This window comes from Sipha flava, unplaced genomic scaffold (genome assembly GCF_003268045.1).
Source record: "Sipha flava isolate LNK unplaced genomic scaffold, YSA_version1 70_pilon_pilon, whole genome shotgun sequence".
Lineage (NCBI taxonomy): Eukaryota > Metazoa > Arthropoda > Insecta > Hemiptera > Aphididae > Sipha > Sipha flava.
The window spans coordinates 1,713,598-1,733,412 of NW_020273610.1; the positions used below are offsets into that span (position 1 = coordinate 1,713,598).

The 19,815-nt window shown below is 30.9% G+C and overlaps 1 protein-coding gene across 6 annotated transcripts in view; it reads left to right on the plus strand.

The window, feature by feature from the left end:
- LOC112692074 (glutamate-gated chloride channel alpha-like) overlaps positions 1-19,815 on the plus strand; it is a 149,303-nt gene that overhangs the window by 122,864 nt on the left and 6,624 nt on the right. For 5 of the 6 annotated variants that reach the window (XM_025566608.1, XM_025566609.1, XM_025566607.1 and 2 more), the window contains 6 exons: positions 673-755; positions 1,173-1,313; positions 6,586-6,738; positions 7,893-8,122; positions 13,340-13,414; positions 19,166-19,252. In XM_025566608.1, coding sequence (XP_025422393.1) covers positions 673-755; positions 1,173-1,313; positions 6,586-6,738; positions 7,893-8,122; positions 13,340-13,414; positions 19,166-19,252 — 769 coding nt within the window. The remainder of the gene's footprint in view (positions 1-672; positions 756-1,172; positions 1,314-6,585; positions 6,739-7,892; positions 8,123-13,339; positions 13,415-19,165; positions 19,253-19,815) is intronic. The other variant, XM_025566611.1, reaches the window with a different exon arrangement.

Sequence of the window (19,815 nt, forward strand, 5' to 3'; positions counted from 1 at the left end):
TCACCCATTTCTATTTTATGATCGGATGGCAGAATCATGGAAACCGTACGTGTGCCGTACGATAATACTTTCCGTTATTTTCCCATGCACAGATATTTTGTGCCTCTTGAGGAGTACCATATTTTGTTTTTCGAATGGCAATGCGAATTTTTTTTATTTTCGCTAATTATTTTTTCGGTCAACTTTTCTTGATTTTTTTAAGGTAACATAGTCAACATAGGAATCGGAATTTGGATATTATTAAACCATCAAACCGCACGAGAAAGGTGTAAAATAATATCGATGATTTTCTTTGTCGTTATAGTTTTAAAGTAATGCGAGTATAGTTCAATGCGTACACACAAATACTGATAAATACTGGAGATAGGATGCTTTTTCGTATTCCGATTCCAGTTCCTTATGCAAATTAATAACAACAATTTAATTATTTTTAAAACACTTTTTACCGTAAGATTCGAATACTTTCGAAAATTGTATAGTTATTTGAGAAATGAATGCTATACTCCATAAAAAGTAAAAAAAATTTATGTACTAAAAAATATATATATGTTGTTTTATTATAAGTTTTTTTTTTTTATAATTCTGAATCTTAATAAACGCAAAAAATGTAAGTGGTTGATATGCTTAAGAATTAATATAGTATTTATGGTTTATTTTTGTAATTTTTTTCAGACGTCATTTGATTCTATCTTGCCAGGGAATACTGAACATATTTCCTTTCGACGATCCGCAATGCACGTTTTCGATGGAAAGCAGTAAATATCTATAATTTTACTTTGTTCGCGTTTACAATTACAATATTATACGTGAGTCATGCGTAATGTGAGAAAGGCCAATTGATTTTCTCGACCGAAGTACAACACGGCTCGTTTAATACTCAATTTTATATTGCAATAAAAATATTTTACGTCGGTTTAATTTGAGCGCGTATATTGCGCTGTACTGTACAATAATACCCGATAAAATTTTTTACGCGACGAAAACATCGTAACCATAATATAATCATTTCACGCGGTCAATGACGCGTAGCGTATTTATTAAAGTTCTAAATTTTTCTAAGCAGATGACCAATAAAAAAAAAAAAAAATAGAAAATCACGTTTTTATCACCGCCGCGGCGGATATTGTACACGTAAATATAGTACATGGTAATAACATAATCATTTTGTTTAGTATCGTACGAAATGTCGGCCATTAAGTACGTGTGGAAGAACGACGAGAGCACTTTGAAGAAATCGCCGTCCTTGAAAACGTTGAACGCGTACTTGGACCGCAATCATACGACTGAATGTCCGTCTACCGGTAGTTGGAGAGGTAACGTTTTTTTGATACGTCGTATGAAAATGTTAAACGCGAACGGGGTCGAACCCGCACTGGTGATCTGAAACGGATATAGGTAAGGCACTCGATTGGCGATTATTTGTTTTCTGATCGAAAACGGATTCCTCGCGTTATATTTCCCGCCTTGCCCGTGCAAACGTATTGTTATCATAGAACGGTGATGACCAAGGCTCGAAACTTCTGCGCTAAAAGTACTCAAATTTGTGCATACACAAGCGTAAGAATAAATATCATGCGGAATAATATGCAGTAATAAATTTGGAAAATATGCAAACATGTACAGTTTATTGAATAAAAAACAGTTTACATAAATTAGGTACATGGGATTGAAAATTAAAAGAAAATTTAAAAAAAAAAAAACATAAGCGCTGCGCACTTGTGTATTCTTGTGTCTTCCTGTATATAAGCTACACAGACTTCATTAAACTTTAATCTTCTCGAGGATAAATGTATACAATACTGATAACAACTACTTAACAATAATACCTTGGTAAATTTATACAAAAATAAATTCAAGACGGTCGGTAATCTCTATTACGATTTCTCAGTATGATAGCAGATTATTAGTACTAAAATAGCCATCGATGAATTCGTTTATCAAACGATATGAAATGTGAATTTTGGTTGACACATATCTAATGTATAAATTTGTAAAAAAAAATATTTTCGTTAAATCTAGGCATATAAAAGTAGTTAAACCTAATACATAAGAATTCCTACAAACTATAACGAAATATGCAAAATTATGCAACAAAAATTTTTGTGTTTAAAATCTGTGTACCATGGACCGGATTTGTATCGCAATAAAATTTCAATATGCACTTTCTCAACAAATATGCAAACTCCTAAAGTTCCGAGCTTTGGTGATGACGTATAAATATTAAGTTGATAACTGACCGCGTGTGTATTCTACAGCGGTGTGATGATGACCACGTATCGACATGATTATATTACTCATGAATATTATCAAATCAACATCGACGATGTCGAAACACGCGTTCGTCCGACGTGACGTAACATTCGAACAATTACCTCGACCCTGACGGTGTCAGGAAAAATAATTAAAATAAAATCATCATCAAAGCGAATAGAAATACTCGTTCCGTTCCCCGTGTTCACGACGGATTAAAGTAGTGTACGTTTTTGTCGCTACGGATTTGTCAGCTTGTCACGTGAAACGCTGTTCATATTAAGACTTTTATTATTATTACATATTTTTTTAACACTATTTTTAAAGCCGATTCTATTGAAAAACAAACAAATAAATGTATAAAACTCTATTATTTTTCCAATTAAAAAATACATGTACAAAATCTACCTATAAATCTCCTAAAACTGCAGTGTATAAATTTTTCATACAATAAACAGCGTACTGATAGGGCATTTAAATCCCGATAAGACGGATTAAACACGGGATTGATAGAATAATGAACTCGGACGTTTGACCCGAGAAAAATTCCAACTAAGAATAAAAATTAAGAAAAGATCCATAAAAATATTTTTTCTTTTTCGAATTTAAATTTATAGATAGTTAAAAAATTATTTTCGCGAGATGGTAATTATTGTGTTAAACGCATCTGACAATGATATTATTTTGGCCGGATGCGTTCAATACAAAAAAATTAAGAAATATAATGCACCTATTCATTAAATTTATGGTATCCATTATAATTATGTTTTATTTTGTGACTCATAAGAAAATAATGATTTTATTATTATTATTATCATCATCGTCATTATTATACTTAATAGTCTTCTTAAAAAATAATTCTATATTTAAAGAACATCATAATCTGCTTGTAATGGGACTGTAGAAAACATTAATGTGAATATTTTTTCAAATTCACATAATGAAAGAGAATAGTTATACATCTACATTTAAATAAACTATGCCTTCAATTATAAAATATACAAACGCATCTTGAATTATTGTGCTTGAGTAATTATTTGAGTTAAATGTATATTGTGGTTTATCCGACTGACTAACGTTTGTAAAGACTTGTTCGCTAGATTTATGGCATTTACTAACTGAATTTATTCTAATTCTAGCCAAGTCGAGATATAAAATTAATCTTGGTGCTTGTTGCAGAAATCCTGCATGAATACCGATTTATTTATATTTAAATGATTTCATTAAATTATTAGAATATTATTATGATCGAGATGAATTATCGAATTAAAATGTATTTCAGGGAGTTGGTTAATTGGTCCCTAAATAACTTTTTCTCGGTAAATTGGGTCCCCGGAAAATAAAGGCAGTAGGTAAGTTGAGCCCCGAGGAAAAAAAGGTAGTAGGTAAGTTGGGTGCCGGGAAAAAAAAAAGGTGGAATAGTTTAAGTCCAAGGTAAACAATTTTTTTTTAAATATCTAATAATTTTTATTAGAAGTCAATTTTAATATTATTGTATTTTTTTTTTTTTTTACATTTTCGGTAAAAACTTAAAAGATACGAATTTAACAAACTCAAATCGGCGTACAGTACGCAATACACGCTACGAAAAATATAGAGAAAATGCTCAGATTTCGTTCACTCGTGTCTGTGTGTAATCATAAAAACTATCATCAATATTGGTGTGAACTGATAACTGACACACGATATACGACAGACTAATGTACGTAATGCCTATATATACGTATCTTAATTAAACATAATCAGAGTTACGACATTACGAAGTTTTTGATCACTATAGAATTGATAAACGATAAAAACAGTGCTAATTGTAATTTGTAAAACGACTACGGCGAGGTAGTATAGTTAGTAGTTGGGACTCAATTTACCGCATTCAAAATGTACACAAAATATGGCGGACCCAATTTACCTAGTCTTGTATTTCAATCGCCTTAATGGTATATTTTTATCCATATTCAAATTCTAATTTTAGAAAATACTACCTTTTTACTAATTTCAATTTATACAAAAAATTACTGTTTTACTTTCCTCTAGTGCAACGTATATTTTTATTATTATACTTAAAAGTTAATTTGATTTTAGAAAACTATGCGTAAAAATCAAAATTCGAACTGGTTATATGGAAGAACAGAGTAGTACAGCAACATTTTTAGGTATTGGCCGCTCATTAAGACTTAAAATACATTTAGCTAATTATAAACAGTGATTAAGTATAAGATTTATATAAATCGAGAATCAAATCTACTTCAAAAAATTAATTTAAAAAAAAATGTTACTTACCTATTAAGAAAAAATTAAAATTAAAAATTATTTTTAATAATAATAATAATAATAATAATATATATATTACATATTTGTTACAAAAATCTGAGTTAGTAAAACGAATTTCAAAAGTCGGTATTTCAATTAATAAATAAATTAGGCTTAAACCTGGACCGAACATACTCAAAAATTCATTTAGTATACAAAATCTACTCTTCTTAACACTATTTTTAAAAACGGAAGGCTTGAATATAATTTAATACAGTGGCCATGCGAATGGCTTATATTTGAATCACGTGATTCGTAAATGCACTGAGCACTTTATAATAATAGTATGAAATGTGAATTTCTGAAACACAACTTAAAAGTTATAAATTTAAACATTTATACACGCAGTAACTTCGTATAAATAATTTTGGTAGGTGGGTGGGTGGATGATCCTATGAAGTTATTGGTTTGAGTAAAAAAAAACTGACTGTTACCACTGCTTGAATATACAGCAGTAGGTACAATGTTAAAAAAATAAATTATTATTATTGTAATGTTATATGAAAATCTAAGATTTGATTAAAAATATAGTTTAACATTTGTATAAATATAAAATTTTAATAACAGTAAATAGTATGATTATTTTAACTTATTCGTGTGAATATACAAGTTATTTATCTACCACATATGTAAATAGATAAGAATATAATGATTCAATTATAATGAACTGCATGATTATATTCATATGATCGTATACGAATGAATTTCTTCTACATATTTTTCCAAAGCTTGTAAAGAAGCTAAAATATAAACGTACAGTTTATAATAATTATCTTTATTTTATTCATATAATGAGCATGTTTAATATTTATTTAATAAATGTCAATGGTTATCAAATTCGGTAAAATAAAGAACAATTAAAGTGTTTGAATATACTAATAAACGTATTTTAAAGAAAAATAAATAGATTATTATTTTTTAAATAGACAAAGGTCAAACATTTTGTATTTTTAAGATAATAATTAGTAACTACTGTCCACGAGGATTCATATATTAATTCCTATAACATACAGAATGGAACTATTGAAATACTACTTTAAGAAGTATATAAAGTAGCGGTAAACTACGCAGGTCGAACAATTTTCTATGTGAACTGTAATTTTTATAAGTGTAAACCGTACCGAGGTTAAGGTAAAATGTGATGTGGGCAAAACAGCACTGCTAGAAAATAAATAAAATTTAATGGAACAGCTGTTTCGTACGGTTGTAAAAAATAAGCCTTATAATATCACTGTAAACATATACAAAAAAATTAAGAGGGCTTTGTTTTTTGAACATAAGTAAGTAATTCAAAATAATTTATTCGTTTCCCCGCTAGTTGTAAATTAATTTAATTTTACGACGTTATATTATACGGATGATTTTTTTTTTATTTTCGAAAAGATATATTATATATATTTGTAATATATTACAATGCATTACACAACATGACGCATACATAATTTGAAACGCAGTAGAGTCTATTGAAGTGGCTATAGCGGCTTTTAGAGGCATTTCTACGAGAGCTAAAATGTGCAATGGCTCGTATGAAACGATTAAATTTCAATTCGATTGGAAATTTCACTGGATTCGTTAAACTACTTTACAATGACTTGTATGGCAACGACAACGAGGAAAGTACAGTATATTATTTTCAAAGCGGTCTACACGTTGTTAGTGTTATACGCTGTTTGGTTAAATTTACTGGTACAGATTACAGTGATTAGGTGCACCGCAGATAACCCGTTTGACATTGTATACATTTTATGGTTTTAAAACATTATGATGATCGTTAAAATCGTTATTATTTAATGTAAATTTAGATAACGTAAACGAAACGTTTGTGCATAGTGACTTTCGGCAACCCGTTTTTTTTCGACCACATTGTTATAATAATTATAAAAATACATTAACACACGTAGCATTGTTGTTACTACGCGTCTATACTTATCGGACTTTGTTATTCTTATAATAATGAAATAATATTGCAGAAACATTTTTTTTTTCACCGCCACATTTAATATTTGTATTTTATATCGTTCGCAGGTAACTATAGCTGCCTTCAAGTGGATTTGATTTTCACCAGAGACAGAGCGTTTTATTTCACCACGGTTTTCATACCGGGCATAATATTAGTGACTTCGTCGTTCATCACGTTCTTTCTTGAATGGAATGCAGTGCCGGCAAGAGTTATGATAGGTATTTAATTTAATCAACCGTAACGTTAACTATCGTGTACTATAACTTTCGGAGATCTGACGTGGAGACGTATCATCCGTTTTTAATAATAAAGTTTTGGACAATCGTCGAATTAGGTATTTTTGGAATTTCATTCGTGTGCTAGGCGGTAACGCGAGAACCAAAAACTTTGAAGTATATTTTATTATAATGTATTCGTTTTTGATTGAAACATGACATGTCCCTGCCCGCAGCCGTTCGTCAAATATGTACAAAACGAAACAAAGTAATAATAAGAGCACATGATTTCGTATTATTTTGTTACAATCTTCCGAATTCAGAAACATACAGTTATTAATAATGGTATACTAACCGAACAAAAACTATATTTTATAAATGTGCGTTTACATTTAATAGATTTCTCCTTGTATAGTTTGGACAACGTTTGATTATACCCGGTACTTTTCGGAATTATTGGTTTTGCCATGAGCATCACAATTTCGACTAGAAACAATTATGCCCCGAAAAAAGTCGACCGTTTATCGACTACACATATTTGACACTATCTTACAGATCCTCCTGTACGTTATTCAAGTAGTACACGGAAAATAAAAATATGCACACAATTTACACGAGTAATAAATTGTTATCTACAACTTTTTAAGCAGGCCCGACTGTGTTGTTTTCGAAAAATCTCTTGGCCGCAACAATAATTGCTACGCGTGGTTTTAAATTATAAAACATTTTAGAACTATTCGACAAGTATTTCAAAAAATTATGCAATCTTAGCTTTAGGACATAGAATAAGCGCTCAACGTTCGTCGATGTCTATATATTATTATGCCTGACCTTATAACCGTACCAATTTGACGCGAAACGTGTGCGCGAATAAAGTGTTCCGAGGGCATCGAGGGTTTTACGCGTTACCGGAACGAGTTGAAATTTAAAAATCGTTTTATTGTTGCAGCGCTACGATTCAAGATATTACCGTTACTGCGCTTAACGATAGAGTATTGGAACAACCGCGAAACGCAGTTTTTCTCGACCGAAAAGTTTTTGATTGTTTCCAATTAAACACGAATACTGTAACAATATGTTGGTCTCGCACGCCCGTACACGACTTTCTATGGTCCGCCGTCGTCGTATAACGTTGTTGTCTGTTGTTGCAAATACAGGTGTAACGACAATGTTGAACTTTTTCACTACATCGAACGGTTTCCGAAGCACTCTGCCCGTGGTGTCAAACTTGACGGCCATGAACGTGTGGGACGGCGTGTGCATGTGCTGCATATACGCCAGCCTGTTGGAGTTTGTGTTGGTCAACTACGTCGGCCGAAAGCGTTCGGACTGGCCGTTACCGATCGGGTACCAGAACAAAGATCAGGACTACAAGCAAATAACGCAAGTACGGATTCGATTAAAATATGCTTCATTAGCGAGACCGATGCGTTAAATTTTTTTGGTTGCAACAATCATTTACGAGTCGATAGACGTGTCAAAGGCACGTTCACGAAATGTACGATTGAGCGGGGAGGCAGGGGCGGCTCCAGAGCCTTGTTTAGGGAGGGGAGGGGGCAAGTTATAATTTTACAAAATCTTATAACAAAAAGAAAACAACAATTTTTACAACACAAATTCAAGTCGTCTATTTTTAAAATTAGTAAAAATATCAATAATATGATCTATTTGATCTAGAATATCTACTTTATGACATAATGCTGATAGGTCTATCTTTAGTCATCATTGAACGAAGTCAGGTTTTTAGTCTCCGAAGTGTGGAGAAACTCCTTTCAACCATTATACCTCATGGCTCTATCTACATACTTGTGTGTGTCGTATGATAGTACGTATTATAATATGCATTTTTTGTTAACAATATACATTTTTTTATAAATACGGTATGGGCTTGGGAGGGGGCTGTGGCCCTAGGGCCACTCCTAGAGTCACACTGCGGGGAGGGTAGGTGTAAAATTATTAGCGAAAACAAAAAACGTATTCTTCTACAATAGTGAAAACGAGACAAAAATTAATTAAATCGCCGTTCCATTGGAATTGTTATTAATAAACTGTTGGGTAATATTAAAATAATTGTTAGTCTGTGTAATATCCATTCCCGTGGGATCGTTACAGTTAAATAATAAACCGATGAAAAATACCAGATCAGCTAATACACCCTTGGACGATACTTACAGTTTACTCACAATACTTGCTGTATTTCGTATACGAGTGAACAAAAATGGTAAAATTTGAATCGTTATTACAACGTAAGAACTTTATACTAATATTGAAAATAATTTTATTCCAAAATTTTCTAAAATAAATCTTAATACATTTTAAACATGTTATACGTGTTCACGTCGAAATTAAAATACGTTTAATTATTTTATAAGCTACCAAAATGTATTTTATTTATTTTTTTACCCAACAATTGGTTTTGAGAAAGTTCAGATTGGTAAATACTGTGGAATGGATTTTATCCTAACTAGAAATCTCTACGACTGCTAAAAAGAAATAAATATTTATGTATAAATCTGGTCCCTTGCTTATTAGATAAAATATTTTACCCAGTTTTTCAATATTTTAAATTGTTTTAAATATCGAGCAAACCAATGGGTTACTTGAATCTATTACGTGTACAATGAACTGCGCTAAACCCGGAGTGATATAAAAACAATTTTTTTTTCTTTTTATCATATCGGTAAAAGTTTTGCTTCGACGGAAAACAATAACCCATAATTGGATTAAACCGTAGTGTTTCCCAAACCTTTAGTCGTTGTCGTGAAAACTAACATCAACGTGATGACCAGTACTTATGATTATTACTAGAGAATATTGGTGAAATTTGCAGATTAAGTTATACATTTGTTTTATGTAAAAAAGATTTCAAACCTAAATATTTGTATTTCAAAGTCGTTTTACAGTTTTGATACTAATTTATTTTATTTTATTTTTTTGCTTATATGCATTAAATTTGATTTTTTTTTATATTTTTTATAAATCTCGTAAGTTAAATTATAATTTCAGATAAAAGTTATACCGACTAGGTATGATAATAGAAAAATTATATATTTATATATTATATAATAATATTTCCGCCTCATTTTTTTTTTTTATAAATTTAATTATTCATAGATAATTATTTAATAAATAAATTTATTTTTCTTGATTGTGAACGAAAAGAAAAATTGTATAGGTACAGTTTCAAAACAATTAAAATATTTTTTATTGCTGATATTTTTCATAATTTTAGGACAGCATAATGTAGCACCTATTTTAAGATTGTCTAGACCGCAAAGTAGTGCGTATTCCATTAACTTTGAGTGCTATCGGACCCGAACCATTGTGATTGAATTTTTACTCGAATTATAATATTGCGTAATAGTATGTATATAATATTGATATCATGTTATTTACGAACGTAAACGTAATGTCTAGAGTGCATCAAAACAAACGCACGTAGAGCGGCGTTTCACTCGAGAATGTCGTGTACAATAACGTTATTATATATTTGCATTTTAATATATTATTATACGTACCTAACATGTCCATGAACTAGTGATACGAAATATTTTCACATTTTACAAGAAAATAGTATCTGGAAAGTTCGCGTCGCAGCCGTACTCAACTATGCCCGCTACGACGTACAGTAATAAGTTTATGAAACTTATAATGTTTGTACAAACTTTTCTGCACACACACACACACACACACACACACACATTTTTCATTCGTATAAATTCCGCACCAAGGTCCGAAAGACACGTATAAAATAATATTATCGTATTATTCAAATATTAATAATGTCATCGTGTTACGCGAAACCGTATACGTTTGGAAAATACGTCGTTTCAGTTCGTCGGCCCCGCGTATCTGTCGGTCAATTTTAGCGGTTTAGAATTTCGTATTTCACTGAGACACTTGTCATTAACCATTTATATTTAAGCGAAGATAATTTCTTACCGTTTACCATGGTGGTGATCATATAAGGTTAATATTTTTCGCACTTAAACGCAGTAACACGTATTTATTTTTACGTGCGGACATTGAGAACAAAAACAAAAACAGAATTCGCGTTAATTTGGGTATTGTCTCGTGAAATGGTTAACGTATTGCTTTTGTAAAGCATCTAAACTCTTTTCGTTATTTCAATTTTGGTACAATTTGTTTCCTACTTACTCGCTTTATTAATTATTCATATGCAGCGTACAGAGTTGGCCCAAGTTTAAAGTATGTATTCTGAAAAATTTAAAAAAAAATCTCTTCTTCTGCATCTACAATTTACCAGAATTGGACATTATACCAACTACTCCAATATTTGTTTAGTAAAATATATTTTCGATATTAGTATCCAAAGCATAGATTTTAGAACGATATTTAAAAATACACAAAATAACCAATCGATAGAAAAAAATAAAATAAAGCTATAAAATAATTTTGTATACACAGTAACACAGTATTATTAGCAAGTTTAAAATTACTCTTATGGATGACAACAAAAAAATCAGCGATGGTTTATTGTATAAAGCCATAGCAACTTGGAATAATTGAGTTTTTTTTTAAATAATTTGAGTTATATGTTGGTACGTATAACATAGTGGTTGAGCGGTTATTAAAAGCAGCCTTATTATAATTATAAATATTAAACTTATACGGAGCAATAGAGAACACGGCAAACTTTTTGTAAGTCGATTTGATAAAATAATGATAATGATAGAACCTATGCCAAAGGTTCGAAAATTAAAGAAATCCAAAAACAGAAATATTGACCGAGAAAATATCATTATAAGTGGCGTACATACATACAGTGGGTTCAAACTCCCCCTAGGGCCAAAAAAAAAAAAAAGAAAATTGTTTTATTATTGATGACGTGTAAATATATTCGTAGTTTCATTATTACGCTTTGAACTTAAAATAAACAACTATACAAATAATATGATAGTTAAATAATTATATTGATAGGTGTTTGAAAAGTTTTGTTAACTATGCTATTTTTATATTCCAATAGCTATTTATTTACTGTAATGTAAAAGTAAACTGTAAATTGGTAAAAAAGTTGTATAAAATAATATATATTTATAGCAGTTATTTATCTTATTTATCTGTACAATGAAAAAAAAAAAAAGATAACGATTATTTTTGTTAACCTCCTCCCCAGAGCAAGATTGTAACCACATAAACGAATCACTCTGTATTTCAGACTTCCCGAGCGGTAGAGCGGAGTAAATTATAAAGCTTATAGAAACCAATTGAAACTATTATTCCCCTGCGACCACGTTAAATCAATGATTTACGCTCGTGTACAATAGGTAGGAACGTGTAATTATGGTTTTACATCGACGTGCGACGGTCTCGATCATTTTTACAAGACTTGCAATATTACAGTCGGCTCTACATGTAATCGGGTGGATTTTAAATATCTATTATAATGTGTATATCGCACACGACGTGTTACCCTGTACTACGGTGTGTGTAGTATTGTTGTTTACGATGCGAGGCGATTAAAACGGAAAATATTGTGTGTAATGGCCAAAATTCTCCAAGTCAGCCGGCCCGACAATATTCTAATACTTCGATTAGAACGCAAGGGTTGAGAGTAATTATTTGTACAGGAATCGGGAATAATAGAATAATTACTAAACAAGGTCCGGAGAAGAAAACAAATGTGCTTCGCTCCGTTATTATTTTCTATGGTTTTGTAACTAAAACGTTTTACAAAAAAAAAATATAAATCACCGTATTAATATCATCAAATATGACGTCCGATTGCATTACAAACCCAATGAAAGATAATTTTTTTATACGTATTCTAGCCGTAAATTTCTTCCGACCGACTTCTTAAAACTACTGGGAATTTTCAAAAAATAACATCTGCGAAATACCTAGCCCACGGAAATGTGTCTAATAAATGAAACGTTCGAGGGCGAGTGGTGGAAACCGCCGTAACGCTCGCGATACGGTAGCAGTCCGCTCGGAACTTAGGACCACGAAATAAACTTATATTTGCATAATTATTTTGTTACGGCGACTATTGTTATTGTAATCATTATGAATTATAAAACGGCGATCGCGTTAAAAACCGTGGACCGCTACCCCTATACCAGGGATTGCAAATAAGTGGTACACATGAGATTTTCGATGGCACTCGAACAACTTTCATCTGTCCATATATATTTATAGATTTTTAAGTAACATACAATAAATGAATTATCAATTGCACATGTTAATAATACATATTCCAAAACGACGTATTGCTATCTTTATTATTATAAAATATAATTTATGTGTTGTAATACGTATATAGTGGGATGCCAGATTACCTACTGCGTGTTCACTTCAACTAGAAGTTGTATTCTAACAAACAATCATAATATTTTTTTTTACATTATTTCTATTTTTATGTAACTTTCTACGTTACAATCATTAATTTTTCATTTGTATTTTTCCGAGCTAATAAAAATGGTATTAATATCGACTCGATCGCGTTTGTTTGTTCACCACCACGTAGTTTTATTGTACCTACTTGTTTCATCCTATTTGATAAACGCGTGTGTACACCGTCTTGTACGCGTAAATGATGTTTTATTTATTTATTTTTGTTTTTTTTGTCTCAATGTTCTCACAGCGTTACTTAAATCGACAAGATGCGAATCAGATTAGTTATGAGAGTTACGTGGATAGCGAGAAGTGTACAATATACGTAAGATATTGGGATTGTAAATTATTAGTAATGTTTGAAGTCGGACGTACTGACACACACTTTTTAACTTTTTTTTTTTTACGCATATTATTTCTAGCCTATACAGCCTTATTAATAATGTAGTGCCCCTGTACGCCGTATCACGTAGAATTCATATTTATTTAAAAACCAAACCTTCGAACAGCTGTAGTTTACCTGAATATCAAATAATAGTCGCATTTATTATAGTTAGCTTACAAAAAGCACTACGGAAATAATATTAAATGAACGAATCGTATAATAATGTGAGATGTATGCACACGAAAAAGTACCGAAAACAGGACGTGTTCAATAACAAAAAAATTTACGTGTAAAACGTATGCCTACACATATCCTCGGCAACGTTTTACGTGCGATTTTTATTTAACGGATCGGGCTAATAAGGGTGGTGAAAATTGTTTTTTAACCTTTTCTCTGCCAAGCACTTTTAAATTATTCACCACTGACTAGCCAAGCTTTTTTATTTTTGGAATTTTCACTTTTTTTTTTTTATTCTATTTAACACATACATTTCGGAATTCGTTTGTATTTCATTTAGCGTCGCTGGTATTTCGAATGCGATACCACGGTCTACGTACAATATTCGTAATATGAATTCAAGTTAAATGTGTTTAGTGTCACTTAAGTAATATTGGAAGTTATTAGCGGAATATACGAATGGTATATCACACCCATTCACATACACACTTTTTTAAAAAAATTGTATGAACATGAACACTTCACTGGTGTGCTTGAACTAAAATCGTTTTATTCAAAAGGCATACGATTGAGTTCAAATAAAATTAAAATAAAAAATTTGTCTTGCACTCAACTGATCAAATTGAGAAAAATACCTTTGAAAAAATGAAACCAATTAATGTCATATTATATTCATTAAACAACGACTATTCAATCATTTAATACATACCATAATTGAATGGACTTGTACCATAAATGATTGGTTTTAATGTTTTTTTTTAGTCGATAACAAATTCGTTCGTAAAAAAAAAAACATCCTGTACTTACCAATACACTACGGTCGATTCTTAACGATTTATTAATTACTTGCGTATTGTTATCAAATTATAATTTTATTCTAACCTGATTTCCGAGTGAAAATTAATAATTTGAGTACCCACAAAACGTACAATTGTTCATTAAAATCCCATCTGGTCACCTTAACGGTGTATATAATATCAGTTGATGGTAATAATTTTAATTAACCCAAATTATTATGTTGTTTTTAAAATATTTTTCAAAAATTGAACTATTGTGACTGCATTACATCATGTTATATTCACGTGTATAATATATTATAAACGTATCCGTTCAGAGCAATGAAACTCACATGAAAGCTAAAATGTAATCATTTTAGTACCAATTGCGCAGTGTACAGCGACTGTGTACGCATAATTTGAAACTTTTCGTGAATATATTTTAAAATAAACGTCAACTTGAGAAACCCACTTTCACGAGAAATACGTTCGTATATATGTAAGCTCGACAAATAACAGTTATTCGTGTTTATTGTTGAGTACGAACTATTTTATTACATCGAATAGAAACAAACAATTTGAAATCCAAATTATAAGGAGTAATTTGCAACGTATGGTATGCAACGTAATAGTTGCAGCAATGCAGAAACCGACCATAATTTTTCTATCTTTCTTTTCGTCTCAGTGATGATTAACGTTGTAATTAATCGTTGAAAGTTCGCATAGTTTATTCACTCGAATCTTACTATGTTATACTTAAACCAATAAAGACGCCTGTGGCTACAGATTAGACCGACTTTCACGAATGAATAACGAATGAATATTACCCACGCGCACTTCATTCCGACAAATCAACGTGAATATATTTATCAAGGGCGTATTATAGGGGGAGGCGAAGGGGCGATCGACCCCCGTGAATCCGTATTTAAGAAATCGATTATATGTGGAATACACATTTCAAATTTTTTAATGTGGATAATTTTATAACGAAATGGCTGTGAATACTGAATTGGGCTTTTTGTTGGGTCCATACTCGATGAAAAATCAAATAAAATACGAGTGTAATTTTCAAAACACAGACAAGTGTTAAAAAAGAACTACACAAAAATCGATTCTAAGTGGATTTGGCATTAGATTAAAAAAACACAAATATTAAGGATTCACCTGATTTGGATATTACCAAAAATTTTACTTGTAAATTTTGAGCTAGAATGAAAGAAAAAATTTGAGTCCTCCTCTTGAAGTAAGTCTAAATACGCTCTTGATATTAATACATCGGAAAGTTGTTCCGATAAATTTGAACTTTCACCTGGTTTTTGTCCGAGACATCGATATAAAAACGGCCATCGCTTTGACCAAGAAGCAGCAGCACTTGGACTTGGAATCACACTTTACCGAACACTTCTGATCGAATACTCTGTTATCGAGGTTCAGGGTTGTAGCAACCATATATTGCGCCTGGGGTGAAACTTCAAATTACGCCCTTAAGTATTTTAATTTATAATTCTTTATAAATTATTTATATATTATATTATTTATTTAATTATTTTATTATTTTTCTTTATTTCTTTCTTTTTTTTTTTTTTTTTACAAAAAAACTAAACATATTTTATATATGTAATATAAACAGGGCTCGGAATTTATAGCATTAAAAATGTTACTTTTTAGCTCTTAAATATGCACTTAAAAACTCTAAAATATGCGCTATAAATAGCACGAAAAATCAAAAAATGTGCATTCAACTTGAAAACAATGTAATTTTTCAAATTTTCGGGCTCATTAGATACAGTTTGGACTGATTGAATTATAAACTGTTAACAAAAATTTTAAATTACTTAAATATATTTAAAAAAATGTACTTAATATTAAATTATTTTATATATTTACCTTAAAAATTATCCTAGATTATTAAAATGTTTGATAATCTAATGCAATGATATAATAAGAGAATAACAATGACGTCACTAACTATTAATACATCAAATTGTCGATGAAAACATAAAATAATATTTGATGGGGTCTATTTATTTCCAATAATTAAAATATTTTTTAAAAACATACCAAGTAAATACAATTAATATCAACAAAATGTGATTATTTCCTACATTATGTAAAAATACACCCGAAAATAACACTATAAACCTTAAATTAGCAAAATAGCAATAAAACCTTTAAATATGTAAAAAATAGCAAAATTAAATTTTGTGTACGATATACGAGTAGTGAGAAACATATTTGTATCTTACTTTATATGTTCTAAGATGAACCAAGAAAAATATGCATTTGCTAGAACTTTCGAGCCCTGAATATAAATAATGATTTTTCCTATTTAATGTATTCCTAATTATGTAAGCGTTATTTAATTTTATTTAAACTAATAAATTATTAAAAAAAATATATATACATAGCATAATAATATTTATATGTCATATAAGTAATTACATAAGTACAAAATATTGCTTTTACTTATGAGTAACAATTAAATTGCAAATTGTTCATTTTTGTGACCTCCCGGGAATCGCTTCCAGGGCGTAGGCACTTCTAGCCCCGCCCCCCTTGCTACGGCCCTGTCGGGGTGTTTATCGCGGTTCAAGAAGCAACGGTACGCGTGACGTCTCTCGAAAACGTCGTTCACGGGTCTCGCGATACGCGTACGAATGATGCGTATACTGTAGCGCAAAACGTTTTTACAGTCGCACGTACCTCGTGTTCGAATAAAGGTGCACGATATATATTATTATTGTTTCCTCCGCACATAAGGGAGCCGGAAATGTTTGCCGCATAAAATTCCCATAAGAAATACTCGCGCGTTATCGTTGTAAATGCTTTCCCACAAACGTGTAATATTACTCGCGTAAAGGTCGCAGACACGAAAGAATACGTTATTCGATCCGTCGCGACCACTATTCCTAACACGTGCCATGTCGCCGCACCGAGCCTTTTCGTCGTTGAATAATAGTAATATTACTACGCTCGTCCTCGCCGGTATAAAACAAGAAGCAGATCATTGTGCAGTCAAAGGCGGAACTATAAATGATTGAGTGCGAGATTTTCCGTGGGCCTCATCGTTAAAGGGGGAGGAAGGGAAACGCGATGAACTTATATACATACTGTTTAAAAAAATTTCGATTCCAGAAAATTATCATTACTATTATTGTTATTCTCCTTCGTATTTCTATCGATTATTTGGAGTTGGCCAAAAATTATTATTATTATTATTATTATTATTATTATCCAAAAAAAAATTCTATCCACGGACTTCGATGATCGTAGTTCCTTCATTGTGTACAGTATTTCTTATCTCTGCGTTTTTAATTCACATCTCGTAATCGCCTCGGTTAACAATCGTGCGTGCGATTAACAAAGTGTGTTCGATCTGATGTACCTTTTTAGCAACGGTCCGCGACCGTCTTATGCGCAGAAAACGTTTGTTTTTCCAACCATCACTTTTTACTGCATAACAATAATAATCGTGATACAGTTCTCTCTAATCCGTTTGTACGCATATCGACCACGTTTTGGGGAGAATGTCTCGGACGTGGAAAGGAAACTATTTGTTGCATAGGATCGTGCCAAAATTGTGGTAGATTTTATGCAACGGAAAAAAATAATTATTGTAGTGATCGTTGTGCAGGACACTACGATCGGTACCACATTAATTATTTAACGACGTAGTACGTTGTATGTTATCTTGAGACGTTGGGTTGAGAGAGATAGGTAGGTGAATAATTAAACACTGGTATATTAAACTTATAAAACTTACTGTTTTTATTTATTTATCACAATAAATTAACAAACAGTTAAAAATACAAAAAATTAAATTAACAAGTTATTCTGGTCTAAGAATTTTATATTCGCGGTGATGTGGCTGCAACAAAGTCCACGGCGAGTAATAATTTATTAATGAGGGAAATGGCCAGTATAACACTGTCTATTAGGACTACCTATCTACTTCTGAATAATGCTAAATATTCAACCCGTATTTATACGAGTTCCATTGACGTAAAAGTGGCCTAATTCTAATATTACTTTATTTTACTGTCGATTTAACATTATTATATTTAGAGGCCTGGATTTGCCCTGGTTAGGTTAGGTTAGGTTGCCCTGGATTTCCTGCACGCAGGCATAATTATTAATATTTATACTAAATTGTATTGGTTATTAAATTATTTTATTTTATCCATTTCCTGCACGTAAGCCTATTTATTAATGTCTATACTAAATTATATTGATTACTAAATATTGATTATTAAACTATGCTTAGCCTTGGGCTTACTACATTAATTATAATAAGAAAATCAATCGATTTCATGCACGCCTAAATGTTTAGGTGATATTATTTCTGTAAAGCGTAATCCGTCACTGAACGACTTGTGTAAACATTCTTCCAAAAATAAATTGTTATATTTCTTTTATCATTTATCTAACACTGGCATTTGCCGAAGGAACCGTACAATAGATTGCGCTTCGTCTTATAGATTATATTATAGTTGGTTTCGAACAAGCAACACACTACATAATGTATTATTATCAAGTAGATTGTATACTCATAATGCATAGTGTACTACATTATTATACTGATCTAATTGCAATTTTTCGAAAAAAAAAACATTAAGTAGTTTAGCGTCCAAAATTTTTGGTCGAAATTCTACCAGTAGTAGTTTTATATTTATATACATTGATAGTCGTATTCTTACTGAGTAATAATTATTTTTTTAACGCTTTTTTTTCCATTCAGAGTGACAAGGCCCAAGGGGAATGCTCCAGTTGTGGCCAAGGAGCGTGCACGCACTCATTATTACACAACACCTGCCCAACAAAAACAGTAAGTATACGTAGGCGTGCGCAGACTCTAAAAACAAGTAGCGCTCATAAATAATCATCGGCCTGATATATATTTAATATATCAATATTATAAATACATAAATTTATAAATATTATAAAATAATACAACACATCTAAATTGTATATATCTATTTATTATTAAAATTCATGCTAGATTTTCTTACATAGTTTAATATAATAATAACTATAGTTCATAACAGCAATAATTATGACCAACAAAATAATAATTATAATATAATTTTAAGTATCTTATTTTAAATTCTTTATACTCAACAGGTACTAGTAAATTAAAGTTAACTATAACAAATATAAAAATAAATTATGAACTACATAGCTAGAAATGATAAAAGTATTTTATGTATATATTTAGAGAGACATTCGTCTGTTACCCATGCTATAAAATTCATCTATTACTGAATTTAAATTTTCCATTCATACCATTTTTTGTTCTGAGAAAAGCAGTAATAATGACTCCAAACGTTCTTGTCCCATTGAACTGCGTGATTTGTTTTTACTATTGTTAATTTTGAAAAAACGCGTTCA